The 15221-nt window shown below is 43.5% G+C and overlaps 1 protein-coding gene across 1 annotated transcript in view; it reads right to left on the reverse strand.

The window, feature by feature from the left end:
- COL9A1 (collagen type IX alpha 1 chain) overlaps window positions 1–15221 on the reverse strand; it is a 176234-nt gene that overhangs the window by 11061 nt on the left and 149952 nt on the right. The window contains exons 31-33 of the mRNA XM_063916767.1: window positions 11560–11595; window positions 11415–11459; window positions 8505–8537 (exon numbers count right to left, since the gene is read on the reverse strand). Coding sequence (XP_063772837.1) covers window positions 8505–8537; window positions 11415–11459; window positions 11560–11595 — 114 coding nt within the window. The remainder of the gene's footprint in view (window positions 1–8504; window positions 8538–11414; window positions 11460–11559; window positions 11596–15221) is intronic.

Here is a 15221-nt window from a genome sequence, read left to right on the forward strand (position 1 = left end):
ATGCTCTAGATACAATTTGCTCTGACAGTAGGTGATGGGTGGTTGCAGGGCATAGCTTCTGACAGCATATGCTGCGTGTAACAGCAGGCATTGGGTTGGGCATGGGGGTGGAGCTTTTGATGGCTGGCAGTGACTGGAAAGGGGACAGGAGAACGCACACAGCATGTACAGAAACTGATGCTCTATGTGCACTCTGTGGGGGCTCTGAGACTGGCAGGAGGCAGCATGAGCCCAGGATAGATAAGGGTTAGCATTTTATTCACTATTTATACTTCCATTAGTACATTCTATTTTATATTGTTCCATTTTACAATTCACATTGCTTAGTAGTTATTCCCTCAATGACCATTACTGCATACTTTTCTATGTCATTATAGCTAACATCCAGAAAAAGTCTGCTCCCCATTTACTCCAAATATAGAAGTGATGGTTATATTGAAAAATCCATCTGCCCAGGACCATACGATAACTTTTCAGTGCTCCATATTTTAAAGAATGCGAGAGAGACATTATGGCATTGGAGAAAGGGTCTATCAATATGTGTAAGATATAGCCCCACTCCCTGCCAATCACTTCTTTGCTTTCTCTTTTGTTAGTGTGTTTTCTTAGGGGGCAGTTCAATTCCAGGTGATATTATATCACCTTGATTTAACCTCTTCTTTACCTCAACTTCACCTCTTCTTCACCTCACACATTCACAGGGCTGCACAGGAAAAAGGTGATTTTTGTTACTTACCGTAAAATCTCTTTCTCTGATTCCATCTGGGGGACGCTGCGCCATTACTTGTGGGTTAGAGGTGTGTGGTTGTGGAGTTTGGCACAGAACTATTAAAACCTGACTCCTCCCCCCTCTAACCCCTCCCATCTCCTTCCTGCCTAGCCAGTACCTCAGTTAACGTTTAGCCAAGCCAAAGGAGATAGATCAAAGAAAATTAACTGGTTAAACCAGACAAACATCTGGGAGGGATCGCAGCGTCCCCCAGATGGAATCAGAGAAAGAGATTTTACGGTAAGTAACAAAAATCACCTTTTCTCTTTCATCCATCTGGGGGACGCTGCGCCATTACTTGTGGGATTTCCCAAAGCAAGCTAATAAGAGGAGGGAGACGGGGACGGCATAGCCGTCTTTAATATACGACGCCCAACAGCGGCAGTCTCCAAACCAAAAGTATGAAAACGGTGAAAGTATGTGTGAAAGTATGAATTGACGACCAGGTTGCCGCCCTGCACAGTTGCTCAACAGATGCACCACCGCGAACAGCCCCAAGAGGCTCCAACAGCTCTAGTAGAATGAGCCCTAATTGAGTCAGGAACCGAAACATTAGCAGACACGTAAGCCTGTCTTACGGCCGAAGTTATCCAACGGGCCACAGTATTTTTGGAGGCCGGCCAACCTCGTTTCGGAGCATCAATCAAAACCAGCAAGTTATCCGTACGCCGGAATGACTCGGTGCGAGACAAATAGACACGTAAAGCTCGAACCACATCCAGGAGAGCTAAATGAGAGTCCTCCCCAGGAGAAGATGTCGGAGTAAAGGCCGGAAGGACAATGTCCTGATTTAAATGGAATTTTGAAACAACCTTTGGAAGGAAAGAAGGCTTAGTCCGTAGAACCACCCGGTTCTCATGAAACACTAACAAGGGGGGTCTGCAAGAAAGAGCCGCCAACTCAGATACTCGTCTAGCTGAGGCAATAGCCAACAGAAAAACAACTTTCTGTGTCAGATAACGGAGTTCAACCGATTCTAAGGGTTCAAATGGAGAGGTCTGAAGAGTCGTAAGGACCAAGTTTAAATCCCAGGGAGGAACCGGAGGGACAAAAGGTGGTTGAATCCGAAGTACTCCCTGCAGGAATGTTTGAACCTCTGGAATATTTGCTAGTTTCTTCTGAAAAAGAACCGATAAAGCTGAAACCTGACCTTTTAGTGAAGAAAGCTTTAGGCCCTTGTCGAGACCCTCCTGAAGGAAAGAGAGTAGGCGAGGTAGCCTAAACAAATGCGGAGTTAGTCTCCGTTTTTCGCACCCTGCAATGTAAATACGCCATATCCTATGGTAAATGCCAGAGGTCACCGGTTTCCTTGCTCGAATCATCATCTGAACAACCGATCGAGAAAGACCTTTTGCCTTCAAAATCTTGGATTCAAGAGCCAAGCCGTCAAAGCCATCCTATGTAAATCTGGGTGGCGACAAGGTCCTTGAATAAGAAGATCTGGTCGCAGAGGTAGGCGAAAGGAGTCTGACGACCATACTTGCGCAGTAGAGTGTACCACTGTCGACGCGGCCAATCTGGAGCCACTAGAATCACTGCGAGACCCTGTCACCGAATGCGTTGAAGTAGACGCGGGATCAGTGGAATTGGCGGAAACACATATCCCAGTTGAAACTGCCATGGAGCAGTTAGAGCATCGATCAGGAATGCCTGTGGATCCTGAGTCCTTGCGCCGTAGTGAGGAAGTTCTGCGTTGAGGCGGGACGCCATCAGGTCTATGTCTGGCATTCCCCATCGGTCCACTAGAGAGAGGAACACCTCCTGATGAAGTTCCCATTCTCCCAGATGAATCGTGTGATGACTCAAAAAGTCTGCTTCCCTCCTGGAATGTGGATCGCGGAGATCACCGGAACCCAACGTTCCGCCCACGCGAGGATCTGAGCGACTTCTCTCATTGCGGACCAGCTGCGAGTTCCTCCCTGTTTGTTGATGTAAGCCACTGCGGTGGCATTGTCGGACTGCACACGAACTGGTTGACCCTGTACCATGGTTTGAATGTGAAGGAGTGCATACCGAATCGCCCTTAGTTCCAGAATGTTGATTTGCAATTTTGACTCCTGATTGCTCCAGCGTCCCTGGAAGTGAGGAGTCTGGAACACTGCCCCCCAACCACTGAGGTTTGCATCCATGGTGACCATGATCCAAGACCAGATAGTGAAAGGTGTACCCTTTTTCAAATTCCGACTGTGAAGCCACCATTGAAGAGACTGACGAGTCTTTACCGACAAGCGGATCAACTGTAATTCGAGACGCGGTTCCGTCCGAGTCCAACAGTTGAGAATCTGAGTCTGGAGAGGTCGGGCATGAAATCTGGCATATGGAACTGCCTCGAAAGAGGATACCATCTTGCCCAACACCTGCATACATCTGAGGACCGACACTACTGGTAAGTGTAACAGGGTTCGGATTCTGGACTGTAGTCCCTGAATCTTGTCCGCCGGAAGAAACACCTTCTGGCTGTTGGTGTCGAATAGAAGTCCTAGAAAAATCATTGTCTGAGAAGGAAGTAGAGATGACTTTGGAAAGTTGATTATCCACCCGAACGATTGTAGCGTCTCCATCGTGAGATGCAGGTTCTGAGTGAGAATCTCCGCTGATGGTGCCTTGACCAACAGGTCGTCCAAATATGGAGTGATGTTGACCCCTTGACAACGGAGAACTGCGACTACATGACCTATGACCTTTGTAAAAAACCCAGGGAGCCGTAGAGAGACCAAAGGGAAGAGCCTGAAACTGAAAGTGCTCCGGGCCCACTGCAAATCTCAGTAGAGATTGATGTCCTACCCAAATCGGGACATGTAAGTAAGCGTCTTTTATGTTCTTGAATTTTTGGGTTGAGGGATACGGGTTGAGAGCCTTCAGATTCAGAATGGTTCGAAACGAACCATCCGGCTTGTCTACGAGAAAAAGACCTGAGTAAAAACCCCGACCCCTCTGATGAGAGGGAACCGGAATGATTACTCCATTTTGTAAGAGGGTTGTTATTGCCTGAAGGAGAGCTTGACGTCTGGAGGGATCGTCTGGGAGAGGTGTTATAAATAGTCGGGTTGGGACTGTTTCTTCGAAATCCAACATATATCCTCTGGATATGACTCCCATTATCCACCGATCCGGTTTCGATAGGAGCCACACATCCTTGAACTGAAGTAACCGGGCCCCAACCTTCTTTGATCCCTCCAGGAGACCTGAGGCGTCATGGCTCAGGTTTGTCGGCAGGCTTACTGGCCGGCCTGCGAATAGCCTGGGATCCTCTTCCTCTGAAAGACCCCCGTCTTGGAAATCTGTAGGAAGCACGAAAGGATTGGAAACTACCTCTGCCCTGTGTACGAAAGGACCGAAACCTTGTAGGTTTTGGTTTGTGAGGTGTAGATGGAAGGAAAGGGCTCTTTCCTCCAGTAGTGTCTGAAATAATCTTCTTTAACTCTGATCCAAAAAGAAACTCACCTTCAAAAGGCACTGCCGTCAAGGTTTGCTTTGAGTCAGAATCAGCATTCCAAACTCTAAGCCACAAGGAGCGTCTTGCGGATACTGTCAAGGCTGAAACCCGAGACTGTAGCGCAACTGAATCCAACCAGGCCTCACCCACATAAGTGAGGGCCTCCGAAATCTGCTCTGCTAATTGGATGGCTTCTGACGGATCGTCCGACTGCATTCCCGATACCACCTGTGCAAGCCATTCATCCACGGCCTTAAGTACCCAGGCACTCGCCAGTACTGGACGGAGGGAAACACCTGATAAAGAAAACATAGATTTTAGTAATGCTTCTATCTTCCTATCGGTAGTGTCTTTTAAGGTCACAGACTGTACCGACGGAATCACCGTAGCTTTTGCCAGATGTGAAATAGGAGCGTCTACCTTTGGGTCCGTCTCCCAAAATTTTGTATCTTCCTCCGTAAAGGGATATAGAAACTTTAACTTTTTAGGCGCCTGAAAACGAGAATCCGGCTTAAGCCAGGGTTCTTTTAAAATATCTGCAAAGTGAGAATAAGAAGGGAAGGCAGTAACCTGTCTCTTCTGTCGTTTGAAGAAGGGGGAAGGAGTCTCCTCCACCGCCGCGTCCTGAATATTAAGAGTCTGACGAATGGCTTCTATTAGCAATCTAACTTCCCAAGCCGAAACTTCATCCCATTCAGGATCTACCTCCCCCTCCTCCAAAGGAGATGACAGAGTGTCCGCCTCCTTACCTGGAAACGCTATAGCTGGTAACGGCTGCGATCGCTTAGTAGCAGTCGAACTGCTGGCCGCATTTACAAACTTATTTAAAGGACTGAGTTAAATCAGTGATACTCCTGCCCATATTCTGGGCCCTCAAGGGCTCCACCTGAGTCCGAGCAGATTCAGTCTCTCTAGACTGACGCAAATCTGAAATTGCACCAGAACATGCTGTACATAGGGTACCCGCGTCAGTACTACATTTTGCTAGCTTTGAGCCACACTGAGAGCAGGAAAATTAAACCACTGAGGCCGTTTTTCCCTTTGAAGGTTTGTCCGGTTTACTAGTCATTTTCTCTATTCTGAATGTACTAAAGAAAGTAGCATACAATTGTGACTAGTGACCTTTCAATAAGAAATTTATAGCTTGAAGAGATCTCTGGGACTGTAACCCAGTATGCTGGCTCTCTTTGCCAAGTAATAAACAGCCTTAGCTCATTAGCTTGATTGTAATCTCCCCCTATGAATAGCCCCTCTATACTTGCGGTTTTGTAAATAAAGTCTCCCCCTGAGAGGCTCTCCTGTACTGCACAGCGTCCCCTCCGGAAGATGGCGTCAGGCAAAGTGACGCGCGCGCGGGCAGAGCAGGGCGGGAAGCCGTCCCTGCACTCTCTGTTACTACGCGATCAACCGGAAGTTCGGGCTGCCGCGCGTTGCTAAGTATAGCGACTTACGCGGCGGCTTCTCCGGGATCCCCGTCCGTCCCCACAGCCCCTCAGACACTACTGCGGGTGTAGGGATACAGGTCTCCGGCATAGCTCCCGCTGGCGGGCTTGCGCCGGGGGAGAGGGGGTCGGGGGGGGTGAAATATTAATAATCAAATAAATAAATATTAAATAAAATAATAATAATAATAATAATAAAATAATAATAAAAGCAGTTAGGGACAGCCCAATACTGTCAGTGACAGATTGTGGCTGTCCAGTACCTTTTTGATCTGTCGTTTTAGTGAATAAAAAGGCCCCAGTGACCAAGGTATGGTGGCCCTTTCTGACAGCATCCTTGTTCCATTTATACCTGTCACCTGTAGACAGGGACTAGGTATAGAAAAATAAGAAAGGAAAAAGAAAAAAAAAAAAAAATCTAAGGAGAAAGAAAAACTGTGTCTGTACTCCACAGGCACAAAACTAAAACTGAGGTACTGGCTAGGCAGGAAGGAGATGGGAGGGGTTAGAGGGGGGAGGAGTCAGGTTTTAATAGTTCTGTGCCAAACTCCACAACCACACACCTCTAACCCACAAGTAATGGCGCAGCGTCCCCCAGATGGATGAAAGAGAAATAGATTAGTGCACTTCTTCAGTGGCATGATATATGGCCTCCTAATTTTTGGCCATGAACAGGATAGGTAGGTATAACCCACCCATGCAGGTTAGCTGTTCACATAGGTTTAAATAATAAAGGTCTCCCCATAATGACTTGTTACGGGATCAGTCCGAAATCCCGCCAGACGGGATCCCGGCGGTCGGAATACCGACACCGGGATCCCGACTGGCACAATCCTGACAGCGGGGCAAGCGCAACGCAACCCCTTGCGGGCTCGCCACGCTGCGGGCACGGTGCCTCACTACGCTCGGCACACTAATTTATTCTCCCTCTATGGGTGTCGTGGACACCCACAGAGGGAGAATATGTTGGGATTGTGCCGGTCGGGATCCCGGTGTTGGTATTTCGACCGCTGGGATTCCATCCGATGGGACCTTGACCGCATCCCCTTGTTACAGGCACAAAGAACTTACAGTATGTGAGCCATATATTTTGTGCTACAATTAGTGGTGGCTCAGGACCAATCTATCTCACAGGTGGAGGGGACAGCAAAGGCACCTAGGTAAGGTAAGGCATTTGAAAGGCCATGAGGGGGCTATGGGTTGGTATAAAGGGGCATGAGTGGGCTCTTAGGCATAAAAGAGGGCATGAGTGCGGCATGAGGCATATAAGGTGTATGTAAAGTAGATGACATACTGTATAAACGGATATATGCGTGCCTGGTAATTGATATGTGTCATACAAAAGAGAACATCATCTGGCTGATGATATTAGTATATGCTAAAATCACATTTACCCTATAAAGCATGGGTCTTTAACCTGTGGCCCTCCAGCTGCTGTGAAACTACATATCCCAGCATGCCCTGCCACCGTTTTGCTACTAAGGTATGCTAAAACTGAGGCAGGGTATGCTGAGATGTGTAGTTTCACAGCAGCTGGAGGGCCGCAGGTTGAAGATCCATGCTATATAGTATCTATTGTTTTCAGATCAAAGTTCAAATGAGAAATTTGGAAATGTTAAGTAATGCAAATAGACGGTTGCAACTTCATATAATACAGCAGTCACTCTCAGAACTGCTGAGAGATCTGGCCCAGAAGCTTGGGGATGGGCATGGCAAAGAAGATCACAGCTAAGCCATGTTGGACTTTCGTTGCCTAAACTACAGTATGTGCTCAACAAAGCGTCAGTGTGCACCGAAGTGAGTGTGGGCACCCAAACTGGTACCCGGCCCCACATCCTCAGTGCATATTGTCACACTAATGAATTAAGTACTATCAGTGTGAGGGGTCAATATGCAATCAGACAATCAGAAACAGCTAGATAATGTTGCAGATTATGAATATTACTCTGTGTTGTTGCACCAGGGCCGTAGAGAGCAATTATGATGATGATGATGATGATGATGATGATGATGGGTAACGGGAAGGTATGGACAAATCTTGTGGGTGTGACCACACCCACCCACCTAAACACTTAATGAAAACAACTATACAGTGGTGGTGTGTTACAAACCGAGGGGGATGCTTTCCCCTGCACACTTGGCCCAGGCCACTGACAGGCACCTTAAATAAACCTAAGAAATTAGAAATCCCCCATCTCAACGCCCCTGCATTGCACCAGCCATACAGTACCTGCAGCAAATACAATTCAGTCCCAATTACATAAGCACACCCTTACAGTACTCGACCCACACTTGCCTATCCCTTCCAAGCAAAAGGAGTCCTAGGGGTAAGCTATCACAATATTTGCATACAGGCATGTGAGTAGTTAAGAGATGCAAATTACACATCAAGCTGATTCCGTCCATCCCTACACCAGTATGCACACGGAAAGGTTTCCTACATTTAAATACACTTTGCCTATATAATACAGTAAGTTTGTTAAGTGCACACACTACACATATTTAAATATAATATCTAGATATTGCATTTCTGTATTTAGTATGTGGAGGATGTGTGTGAATAATATATTTAGATGTATTTAGGTCACTAATTACAGCATTGTGTAAAATGTTAGATGATTTATTATACAAACAGATGGAGAGCCCAGAATACTATATGCAGGCAATGATAATTATAACTTCAGAAGTTTTTTCTAAAAATACAGTATGTTCAAATACTTTAACAAGTAATAGTTTCAAACATGTTAAATCCACGAAGTCAAATGTTGTCATCAAGCTGATATTATTTGATGTATTTTCTTTTATCTTTTGTATAAGGTAATCATTTTTAGAATTATTCAAAATAATTTATACTTACAGATCCTTTTGGTCCTTGATTTCCTACATCTCCCTGAATAAAAGTTAATATGATTAAAACAATATGTAACATTTACTTACTTTTGCAAGCATTTTAAATGAAGTTAATCAAGTAATAGTTGTGTGTGCGAATGTGGAAAATTAAAATAAGTTGGGTAATTGCAGATATTATACTGTATATGAAACTAAATTCTGGCAGTTGTAGAAGTAATAAATGTTATAACTCAGTAAAACTACTGCAATATCTATTGCAATGCAATGTAATAGTGTTGCTTTTTGATTTTTTTTAATGTCCTTTACACTGCATAGGCAATGATATTATGAAACCTCTAGTAGACCAGGAAAAGTGGAAGATTTAGTTCACAAAAAATCATTGTGATTACAACTTAGAGCTTAAGGGGGGAATTCAATTAGAAATTGTCGGAGCTAATTGAATACCCCCCTCAGTGCGGATATTTTTTTCCAAGCTGAATAAGGGAAATACAAAGACCATACAAATAATTTTCACAGAGAATAAAGCAGAGAAAAGGCATGTACATATACACAGCAATATGGATAGGTAATGTATTTATTCTATAAAAACTGGCCTCACGTTATTTATGTGGACTTCAAATGACTAGCAGTACTGATCAAAGCACTAATTAGATTATTATCTGAACTGCCTGACAATTCTGGGTGACGCAATGCCTCAGCCTGTGCTTATGGAAACAACTAGGACCTGGGTTCCAATGTATAGACAGACAATGTCTAGGCTGACAGTCAATAGGTCGACCCCCATATGGTCGACAAGCAATAGGTTGATACTGATATAGGTTGACCATTTACCCATGTCAACATTTTGAGAAGTCAATGCTGGAAAAAGTCAAGAGGTACAAAAGGTCGACAGGTTCAAATTGTCAAAATGGCAATGGTCAACACACTTGGGCGACACATGTCGAAACAACTTTTTAAGTTTTTTTTACATTTAATACACCTTTTTCAGATTTTACCATCAACATGGAGTATGATTGGGAATAGTAACCTGTGCCGACGCAGTGGTAGCGGAGAGAGGCACCTTGCCCACATCATGGTGAGCAAAGCGAGCCATGCAAGGGGACACGGTACACTAATTTGGGTTCCTTGTGCTCTGATGATGAAAACTAAACCCTACAAAAAAATAAAATGTTGTGTTGACCTTTTCATGTGTTGACCTTTTGTCTCTGTCAACATTTTCCTGTGTCCACCTTTCATAGATTGGCCTTTTGTCCATGTTGACCTAATAACTGTTGATATAGACATTGTAAACCTTCTATACCACACCCCTAGGCCCTATATTCTCAGCATGGGCTCTGAGCTGCTGCATCAGTTCAATTTTCCACCCACATCAGTGGGCTAATTGAACACAGATCTATTCACACAGCACACAAACTATGAGATTTGATGCACCCTTATAGGGAAAGTAATTACAAAACACTAATATCATCAGAGGATGATTATGCATTTTCTCTAGCATCACCATCTCAGAGAATGGGAGAGAGAGAATATTTGTGGAACCTCTTGTAAATGTCACCTTATAATATCCGATACACTGTACAAGCCAGCTTCCCATTAAACCAATGAGACTAATTTAGGACAGTGAGCCTGTCAGAGAATTGAAATATGTGTTCCCTCGATGAAGAGCCTCACCCCATAACATGTACCAGAGATTAAACAAATGGGTCACCTGGGGTTAAAAATTTGCTATACAGAGATATATATATATATATATATATATATATATATATTCACACTAGTTGTTCTACCAGTTCTTCACATGAGAGTTTCTGATTTTCACGGTTGTAAATATATACGAGTGTTAAAAATTTGGTAAATCTATAGAGATGTAAATTTCAGACATCTTAATTTAAATAATTATTAATCCATGGTTTTTGGCGTTACCCAAGGAGCTCCCATAGCAGATACAATAAAAAGTGACAGGACCATTTTCGTAGTTATCATTCACGCAACGCAAGCCACGAATCAGTGATGATCGTCATTATGTCAACCCCCTTTTCATCCCCTTAGGGGAGGTTTATTAAAATTCTAATTACGTAGTTTCCCTATTTCCCACCTGAAGAACACCTATGTGAATTTCAGCTTCCTAACATATCGAGAAGTAAGAGAATTAGTGATGAGTTTATCAGTCAGTGAGTGAGGGCTTTCCCATTAATATATATATATATATATATATATATATATATGTATACATACATACACACACAAGTCCAGCAATAAACGGCACTCTGAGACAGCACAAGTTCAAAAGCAGTGTATTCCCTGTCAACGTTTCGGAGCCCAAAGCTCCGTCGTCAGGACAAGATAGCAGGGCTATCTTGTTCTGATGACGGAGTTTTGGACTCCGAAACGTTGAAGGGGAATACACTGCTTTTGAACTCGTGCTGTCTCAGAGTGCCGTTTATTGCTGGACTTGTACACATTCTTATTCTGGCCCCTTAGCATTATGATTTTTTATGGGAGTGCCGGATGCTGCTGTATGGATATATATATATATATATATATATATATATATACATACATACATACATACATACATATACACACACATACATACATACATACATATACAGAATATTCTTCAACTTCTAGTTTGAGGTCAGATTAACAAGAAATAATAGTAATAATAGTGGTACATGTCTGTAGAGAAAAAAGTAAAAATGTTTTATATATAACAAAAGAGATATTCTATTGTGTGTGTATGTATATATATATATATATATATATGTATATATATAGATAGATTTATATATATATATATATTTGCATATGTGTGTGTTATGATAAATGGTCATGTGATCATAGTCCCTCCTTGCAATGTGCAGTTTCATGTATAATAATGTTCCCACAGTATGAATAATAAGTACCAATCTCTTACATGTTCACCCTTTTCTCCGCCAAATCCTTCTTCTCCAGAACTACCCTGAATTAAACAGAATACAGTTAAGACAGTTATATAATATTTTCTGTACATTAACACATGATTATGTAACAATACAACATATATAGCGCACATCACTCACCTGCTCACCTTTAGGTCCAGTCTCACCAACTCCACCCTAAAAAAACACAAATGACAGTGTATAAAATCCGATGCAGAATATTGCTTTAACACTTTCAATTATATTAATTAGGAAACATAAGAACTATTAATATTGAAGAATGTGTCACAGACTACTTATTTCTTGTATTTGATACATTACATATAAGTAATTTAAGATTATAAAGTTAACAGAGGTAAACCTGGAAAAGATTTATATGGTATTGTAAAGTGGCAATTCCACTGTCAGTGACGATCAGCTCTGCACATCACCGGACGGGGTGGTACCACAACACTGCACGTGTTCCAGGTCACTTCTAATTGGTGTAAAGTAACATGTGTGATGCTAGTCAGCGTTCTGACCATTTCCTCATAAACCTAATTGATTCGCCCCATATGACTCTTTCACAATGCCCACAATAGTATTGCAAGAGACGAACGTTAAACTTTAGAATATATAACAATAGGTTGGGTTATATACAAGAAATATTCTAAAAGAAATATTCTGCCACCTTACACTCAGGCTTTTGCGACCATACTCAAATCTGGACTTCGAGTTGCAACAATACCTTTTATGCCGAGCTTTTGAACTGGGTTATTGCCGGGTTAATTCGGGCCGTGGCACGCTGTAAAAGGGTTTCCCTGGGTCTAGTGACCCGGGAATCCAACCGGGCTAGATTCCAGGATTGGTCCAGGTAAGGACCCAGGTCGCAGTGCAGTGTAAACGGGTAAGAAGACAGCACTAAGAAATTATCTCATCTCCTAGTGCCGGCACTGCGCACGTGACCACTGACATCAATGCCAGGACTTGCCGCTAGTCTGATCAGGGTGTGACCTGGCATTTCAGTTTAAAAATGGTATAAATTGTGCATCATGCTTCCATCATAGGATCACTCACATTTCAATACACAAATTATAGCATGTATGATGTAAAAAGTGATATACTGCAAGTTCATATTTTTTAAATGTTGATTGACATGTAACCGGCTGCTGCGTTTCATATACCGAGGTAATTGGTTATGCAGGTTTATAGACAGTTCTGTGCACTAAATGCCTTTTCTCATCTCTGTGTGCAAATAAACACAAACAAGAAGAATTTAGAAGGAGATGGGGAATTTCAGAAGAATCAGTTGAGATGAATGGATTAAATCCCCGGAGCAAAACTACTCTGAAAATATTTCAAGCATCCTGCAATTATAGGGAGATGTTCTAAACATGTGTTTACTAATCAGTGCAGTCAGAAATTGCCAGCACTGGATTTAAGCTACAACAGTCTAAATTGTCCAAATCAAACAAATGTAATTTCATTACAAATCCCTCGCAGCTGAATAGATGACACTTAATGATGGTTTGAAATGGTAATAGAAAATTAAACAAATGAAGGCAAATATACAGCAAAAAAAACAAACAAACAATAGAGATCATGTGATCTGACATCAACTAAACAACTATTAGCTGCAGTGCTATAAACAGAATCATTTCTGTAATTAGAGAGTTGGGCCACTGGAATAACATTATATTATATCATGTCATATTTTAAATCAATTCAATATTGAATATAACATTCTCATAGTGATGCGCAGAGGAATTTCCAACAATGTGTGTGCCAGGGACATACAGAATGGGAAGAAAACATTTTATAAACATTAGCAGATGCAGGCAATTATTTGCCCTGTATATTTGCTTAAAACTGTAGCAAACAGCCACACACCTTATCTTCTGCATGTCACTAACAATCAGAAAGCACAGGTTTCGTACCAAACATTAAAAGAAAGCTTTGATTTTCGTATAAAGTATAATTTATACCCCTTTCACATCGCACAAATAACCCGGTATCAACACAGCATATTGCCGTGTCAACACAGGTCAGTGTGCGATGTGAAAGCACTTTGCCCGAATTAGCGGGTCGTCTGACCCGGTAATTCAACCCGGTATACAAGAAGGGTTATTCCCGGGTTGAATACCGGGTCAGGCGCAGTGTGAATGGGAGCCGTGTCGATGCGACACGGCTCCCATTCACAGCATAGGGAGAGGCGGTGCAGGAGATGAGCTCATCTCCCAGCGCCGCCTCCATCCCCGCCCCTGCTGCTGCGCCTACCTGCTGCTATGGCAACCGACCCGGTATAATGCCGGGTCGGAAAGCCAGCAAAGCAGGGCAAATGCCGGATCCCACCCGGTAAGGACACGTTTCTCTTCCCGGTGGGATCCGGCATTTGCGATCTGAAAGCGGTATTAGACAAATGAGAACTTTTACTGCAAAACATTAGGTAATTGCTGCACCCTCATGCTGTTTATAATAATCAATGCTCTAGGCCAGGCATTCCCAACCTCGGTCCTCAAGGCACACTAACAATCCAGGTTTTACTGATATCCAGGCTTGAGCACAGGTGACTTAATTAGTACCTCAGTTATTTTGATATAACCGTCTGTGCTGAAGCCTGGATATCACTAACACCTGCACTGTTAGTGTGCCTTGAGGGCACGGGTTGGGAATGCCTGCTCTAGGCCAGAGGTTCTCAAACTTGGTCCTCATGACCCCACACAGTGCATGTTTTGCAGGTAACCCAGCAGGTGCACAGGTGTATTAATTACTCACTGACACATTTTAAAAGGCCCACAGGTGCAGCTAATTATTTCACTTGTGATTCTGTGAGGAGACCTGCAAAACATGCACTGTGTGGGGTCCTGAGGACCGAGTTTGAGAACCTGTGCTCTAGGCTATGAAGCTCAACACATGCTATATATTCTCTACTTTTAAATAATAAGTCTATCTCCATAACACATGGGGGCCTATAAACATTTCTGCCCACCTCAACCTCAAACATTGGCGATCCAAACTGAACAAACTATGCGGGGCACAGAAGCACTCAACTTAAAAGCCAGTAGAAACTCTATGAAGCATGTATGCCTGATTTTAGGACACTGGGGTGGTGAGGGTTGTTGAAATCCCTCAGAAGTGTAGTGCATTCCTGGTGGGTTTTATGCATCACACTGATCTACTAAACTCAAATATGCCACAAAAATTCAGAAAAGCTGCTGTCTGGGGGAGATGTATCAAATTTTCGAAACCTTTAACCTGGGACACTCATTAATTGCACAGGTTCTGTGGCTGGCTGACTACAAGCCTGCATTTCACCTACTTTTAAGCAGCCACAAAACACGTGTAATTCATGAGTGTCCCAGGTTAAAGGGATAGTCTGGTCACCCTAACATAACTACAGTTGCAATAATATCCCTTTAATCAGGGACACTCATAAATTGCACAGCTTCAGTGGCTGGTTGCATTTCACCTGGTTTAGCCAGCCACAGAACCCGTGTAAATCAAATGTGTCCCTGATTAAAGGTAGGCTTACTATAGCATCCATTTATGGGGTACCTGTAATTCAGACTAAATCGCTACTGCAGCAGCAGTGATCGCAGTCTGAATTACTTTGTGGAGTGCACATGCACAGCGTCCGCATCCCGGGAGCCCAGTGAGGTGCTATCAGCATCTCAGGGCTACGATAGCCTCTGCCTGATTGACAGGCAGAGGCGGTCGTGGGGTGGGAGGGGGTGTGCCAACGGCATTAGAACGCCATTGGCGGGGCATGGTCTGGACAACGGAGGTGTGTCCGGACCATTGGGGGGGGGGCCGCGGCGGCTGCG

This window comes from Pseudophryne corroboree, chromosome 4 (assembly GCF_028390025.1).
Source record: "Pseudophryne corroboree isolate aPseCor3 chromosome 4, aPseCor3.hap2, whole genome shotgun sequence".
Lineage (NCBI taxonomy): Eukaryota > Metazoa > Chordata > Amphibia > Anura > Myobatrachidae > Pseudophryne > Pseudophryne corroboree.